General features: G+C 43.1%; 1 protein-coding gene across 1 annotated transcript in view; it reads right to left on the bottom strand.

Annotated features, from left to right (window-relative positions):
• Nucleotides 1-2,663: 2,663 nt before the first annotated feature.
• Nucleotides 2,664-6,120, bottom strand: part of igdcc3 (immunoglobulin superfamily DCC subclass member 3) — a 117,747-nt gene continuing 114,290 nt past the window's right edge. Inside the window, exon 14 of the mRNA XM_062963240.1 lies at nucleotides 2,664-4,415. Coding sequence (XP_062819310.1) covers nucleotides 4,260-4,415 — 156 coding nt within the window. The 3' untranslated portion in view covers nucleotides 2,664-4,259. The remainder of the gene's footprint in view (nucleotides 4,416-6,120) is intronic.

The following is a 6,120-nucleotide window of genomic DNA, read 5'->3' as shown; positions in this document are numbered from 1 at the left end:
AAGTTTGCCCATACTTGATGTATAGCCCATGTGGCTGCTGCAATCTCAGGGGACGAATGGGACATGGGTGGTTTGGTTATCAAATAGGGCATCATGTGCCTGGTTGACACGAAGCAGGTGTATTTAGGCTTTGTAAAGGAAGACAGATGGTTACAGACTGGAAAGCGGTGGATAATGAGCTGCATGTCAATGGGGATTTGCTGCAGGTTTTGGATTGGGTTAAAGCAAAATTAGGCAACAATGCGGGACAGTATTGCGGGCCAATCCTTCTATCCCCAATAGTGAGATGTAACATTTAAAAAAATATACTGACCATTTTTGGCCCACCTGAAATGCTACAAATCCATTGCAAAACACAATAGTCTCACTCTCCCGCGGTTCTCCATTTACCTGTAAAACTCCTGCAAGAATCTACTTCCCCGAAAGTGTAGAAAAATGGCTGGAATCTAAACAGGAAGGGTGTGTCATCATTTCCAAATTTGATTCCAGTCAATTTTGGGAGGATTTTAAGCAGAGTTTTAAGACACGGGGGGCTTAGAGGAAACAAATTTATCACCTTCTGAAATGGAGACAAATAGACAGAAGGTATTTTGTCCGTTGATCGGAAGTTGGCCATTCTAGTAGGGGTGGACCATTAATGAGTATCTAAAAAATGTACACCACGATAAAGGTTCAAACCATAGAACACAATATGTATATTAGAGCATCATATACATAATAATGTTAACAATAATACAACTAAGGCCCAGGCTGTGGCGCAGGCGCAATCACTCTGACCAGGAGGTCATGAGTTCGAGGCCCGGCTCGGAGCCTATGTGTGTTTGTCTTTGTTCTATGTTAAAAGGCACTGAATGTTTGCCTATATATGTAATGTGATCTGCCCTGAGTCCCCTTCGGGGTGAGAAGGGCGGAATATAAATGCTGTAAATTAAATAAATAAATAAATAAATAAATAATACAAATAATAATAAGATTTATAGACTGCAATGATCTTATTATTATTTGTATTATTAGTTGTATTATTGTTAACATCATTATGTATATGATGCTCTAATATACATATTGTGTTCTATGGTTTGAACCTTTATCGTGGTGTACATTTTTCAGATATTGTTTAGAATAGACAGCTGTGTTTAGTTATTATTATATAGTGGACCATTAATTGTCAAGGGCTGATCTGGAGCCCTTTTAGGGTGGGATAGGATTGAGTATATTGGATAACGTCTGCACTCAAACCTGGAGTGGATTCACGGCTCCACAGATATGGGACCCTTGTATTACCAATGTTAAGTCAAGAGGTAGTTGGCTTCACCTCTTATGAATCTTCGGTTTTGCCCCGCATGATCCTTTTTTCCACCAAAGCAGATAAAGTTGACTTCCACTATCCAGAGAAATAAGGAAGACCCATTCGGCTCATGCATGCTTTGTCAAATGCTTTTGACAGAATGGGAAATTGGGTTTGTACATCATTTGTATCATTATCTCCCATCAATAATCATATCCGAGACATTGCTCGCCCTTTTCTCCACATCGCTTGGCCATGCTGACTACATAGAACTGAGGTAGGTCGCCAGCCTATCAAGAAAACACATTACATTCTAAGGCTTCAACACATGAGGTCTATCACCGAAGGCGCCACACCAGTCACCTACGAAGCAAACCAGGAGAAACTGACTGCTAAGCACCAAGCATCATCCATCTCCTTTTAGCCAACAGGTCTAACTGGTCCACAAATCACCCCAGACCGGCAAATGGTTCACACATTTCACATGAACAAGGCCATAATTTCATCACCAATGCTGAGATGAGCATGGAACAATGCTGAGATGAGCAAGCCTTGTTTTCAAAGGTTCAATGTCTTGTTTCTCCAAGTTTAAGGGATTATAACCAGTATTGCTAGAAAGACAAGGGTTCCTCAGAACCTGCAACCTTAAAGGCTGGGTGGATCGACTGCCTCACCACAACTTGGTAAAAGTAACTTTGGGAAACAACAGCTTGATTCCTATTGATTAATCCCAACTAGACTATCTCCAATGACTCAACACACAAAATAAAGCCATCTGATCCATTCTAGTAGGACTATAAAGTGAAGCCCTACAACACCCAAAATCCACCAAGCTAAGTTAAGATAGTCTGAGAACTTCCCAAAGTAAGGACCCCAAGCTCTGGAGAAACCACAGCTTAGGTGTGATGAATGTGAGCAGGGTTATCTGGAAGGACAATAGGATCTCCTTCTACAGAAAAGGCTCAAGAAGGTCATACCTTGGTTGTAGGACATTCACTTTGCATGCAGAAAGCCTTATGCTTGATTCCCAACATTTCCAGTGGTTGTCCAACAGAGATGGTTGTCCACCAGAGACCCAGAAGAGACAGCCAGGCCCCTTCTACGCTACCATATAAAATCCAGATGATCTGCTTTCAACTGGATTATATGGCAGTGTAGAATCATATAATTCAGTTCAAGGCAGATAATCTGGATTATCTGCTTTGATAATATGGGTTATATGGCAGTGTAGAATCATATAATTCAGTTCAATGCAGATAATCTGGATTATCTGCTTTGATAATATGGATTATATGGCAGCGTAGGAGGGACCTCAGTCAGAGGAGAAAACCCAAGGTTCGGTGGACAAATATTAGCCTTTTCATAAAGGTACAAGGTGACTGGAACCAATGAATAGCTTTATGTCCACTGCAAAGTGATACGGGAAGTCCACTAATGGTGCCTCAGTTGATCCATGTGACCACAATTCCATCATCTAAGGGACATCCCTGGTGTGAACCAGCTCTGGATAGAGAACAGTAGTCTTCAGTAGTAACCTGTAGACCAGTAGTAACCCATTACAGCAATGGTGGGCAACCTCCAACGTTTAAAGGGCTACATTGCCCCCATGGGGCCTTGGATGGCTACAGTACCCACTGATACACCCCATGCTTTGATTTGGCAAGGATTGTATTTTGGACAGCTTACCAGTCGGGTTTCGTGCCACAAGCTGGCCCACCTCTGCATTACGGGCAGAAGCTAGCAACTGGTGACCTGCCTTTTGCTACAACCCAAAACAATCTTTAAAAACATTTTTTTTTACAAAAGAGACAAACATGATATTAAAAACAATTCTTGAGACAGTAAAAAAAAAAACCTACACAAGGTAGCTAGCAACTTGTCTAAAAGTAAAGCTCATGACACTAAAAGGGGAAATGTCATCTACTGGACACATGAGTCCACACTGCTCTCGGTCCCCACTTTTTTGGAACGCAGGGACTGAGCCGAAACAAGAGAAGCGAAGGGCAAAGAGGCCTGACGACACAACACACCATTCTTCTATAAAAACATCTTGAGGTAGAACATTGCTTTCAAGGTTTTGGAAGTGCTTTACATTGGGACGACAATGAGAATCAAAGGAATACTTTTGTCGACGAAATTTTTAAAAAAACAACAACCAACGTGGTAGACATGGAGCGTGACTTCTGAGGTAGTACCAAAACGCCTACTGACCAAAATGCTACACTACTTGCTTTGAAAACAAAAGGAAGACACAAGAGCTTTGCTTCTTCCCAGAAGACATTCAATTCCGGTTGAGGTAGGTTCTGAGTTTGCTCGGGATGTCCGACCAAGACTTTTCTTTCAGTAGCCTTCGGGCAGGCTTAAAAAACATGTTTTTGACACACTTGTTTTGCCTTTCGAGCAGTTCGTCAGCAACAAGAAGAAGAAAAAACACATCCTGAGAATCACATAGAGCCCAACGTACGTGGCAAAAAGTGTCCATAAATCCATGGAGAGGTTTGGCCAACCAAGCACCTGCAGAGTTTTTGGGAGAAAGCCGACATCGGAGAGATCTGCCAGAATAGGTTCTCTCCACATTTTGCCAAAGAGAATCCACGGAGTAATCTTCCTAAAGCTGCCGGTGGGAGGAACACATTGGTAAACTGAGGCAGCCCACAGTCCCCATCACATTTGGTGTCAATGGTGACTAGGCGGTGGGCCAAGATATCTTCTGAAACCTATCCAGCTGAGATCTGGATAGAAAAGAAGGTACGCAAAGGCCCGAGGGAGGTCAGAAAGGCAGACTTCATGAAGCTTCCACAAGGCTGCCTACGGACAGTACACCTGTGTTTGCGCAAAGAAACAGACTTAAATTGACCTGAGATTGATGAGTCCTCTTAAAGACATCACCAGAGACGAATTCAACATTGTCTGGAGAGTCCGGTCAGAAGCTCGACCGTGTTGGTCACTTATCCTTCATTGGTTGGAGCTGGGTTCAAAGCTGGTTCTCCTTGGCTGAGGCTGAGCAGGCATCGCCCGAAGACAGGCTTGGAAACGGGGTGTCGCCCTGCTCTTCGACGATGCTGAACTCATCGGGCGGAAGCGTGGATATCTGGGTTTCATCATGTGAGGTAGGAAGACTGTGATCCAACTGAGGAGAGATAGTGAGAGGGGGAAAAGTTATTTGAATGCACAAGAGTCATCTGCAATTTTTTTCCAAAAGCAAACGTTGGCATCCACATGATGCAAGTAGAATGCCAATTCCACTTTTAACTTCAGCATCTTGTGTTCACTATATTTGAATCTTTGTATTTTAATATACATATTTTGTAGAATACCAGGAAATGTTTGGGCAATATTGTGACTTTAGTTATTTAGCAGTTATGTACTCAGGTTGCAAGCCCTTGTAGCCCTATGTCATTTGTCCCCTTCCCATCAGTTCCGGGGCTCAATCCGGAACCAATTTTGGACACTTTGTCTGCTTTTAACTGACATTGGTTCTGCCAATGAGGATCAGAACAGATATTTTCAACACTACAGTTTTATATCTGAAACATGGGCAAAGCTAGAAGAGGAAAAACTGGTGGTGACACTGAGAGCAATGGAAAGAAGGACGTGTGGCGTGATAATAAGAGATAAAGTCAGCAATAAAGAGCTGCGTCAAAGAACCAGGGTACATTACGTAGTCAATGTAATCTATGAGGCAAAAAGAAGAAAGATGGGCAGAGCATTTAGCACAAACACAAGACAACCGATGGGCATGTCGACTCACAAACTGGATACCAAGAGACCACAATCGCCCCTTGGGCAGACCTCATACTCGATGGGACAAACCAATGGTTAAGCAATTCGGACAGGAACAGAAAATAAAAGCACAGGATTGTATATTTTGCCAAATGGTAGATTTACATGAAGCTCAAAGGAGTGGATCGACGACAAATTGGATTTTGTAAAAATGTGTTTTAATATGTGTATTTTATATAATGATTATGTGTTTTTAATTATGTTGCCACCCACCAAAGCCCCCAGTGGCATAGCTGGTTAAACTGCTGAGCTCCTGAATTTGCTGACTGAAAGGTCGGTGGTTCGAATCTGGGGAGCGGGGTGAGCTCCCACTGTTAGCCCCAGCTTCTGCCAACCTAGCAGTCTGAAAACATGCAAATGTGAGATCAATAGGTATCACTCCGGCAGGAAGGTAATGGTTCTCCATGCAGTCATGCCTGCTACATGACCTTGTAGGTGACTATGGACAATGCCAGCTCTTCGGCTTAGAAATGGAGATGAGCACCAACACCCAGAGTTGAACACAACTAGATTTAATGTCAGGGGAAAATCTTTACCTTTGAGCTCACCTTGAGCTATGAAGAGAGGCAGGGAAGAAATAAAATTGTTTGTTGTTGTTGTTGTTATTGAATCCTGGGAGAAGTATTGAGAACATTCAGCCAAAGGTCCACGGTGCTCATCAAACAACAAACCCCTAGATTCCCCAGCAATTAAAGTGGCCATATAATTTGTATTTTTTGGAATATTCTTTCTCTTCCTGCAATGAGGACCAATGGAAGCTCCATTCTGACAGTCTCTGCGGGGCTATTTTTGATTCCCACTCCTGGCCTAAACCCAATTGCTGGTCCCTTCTTGGGTCAATTGATTGAAACAAGGGAATGTACATAAGTGCTAGGTAAAGGTAACGGTTTCCCCTGACGTTAAGTCCAGTTGTGACCGACTCTGGGGGTTGGTGCCATCTCCATTTCTAAGCCGAAGAGCCGGCGTTGTCCATAGACATCTCCAGGTCATGTGGTCGGCATGACTGCATGGAGCGCTGTTACCTTCCCGCTGGAGCGGTACCTATTGATCTA

This window comes from Anolis carolinensis, unplaced genomic scaffold, assembly GCF_035594765.1.
Source record: "Anolis carolinensis isolate JA03-04 unplaced genomic scaffold, rAnoCar3.1.pri scaffold_11, whole genome shotgun sequence".
Taxonomy (NCBI): domain Eukaryota; kingdom Metazoa; phylum Chordata; class Lepidosauria; order Squamata; family Dactyloidae; genus Anolis; species Anolis carolinensis.
The sequence above is the reverse complement of the archived record's forward strand: the minus strand, read 5'-3'. Positions and strand labels throughout refer to the sequence as shown.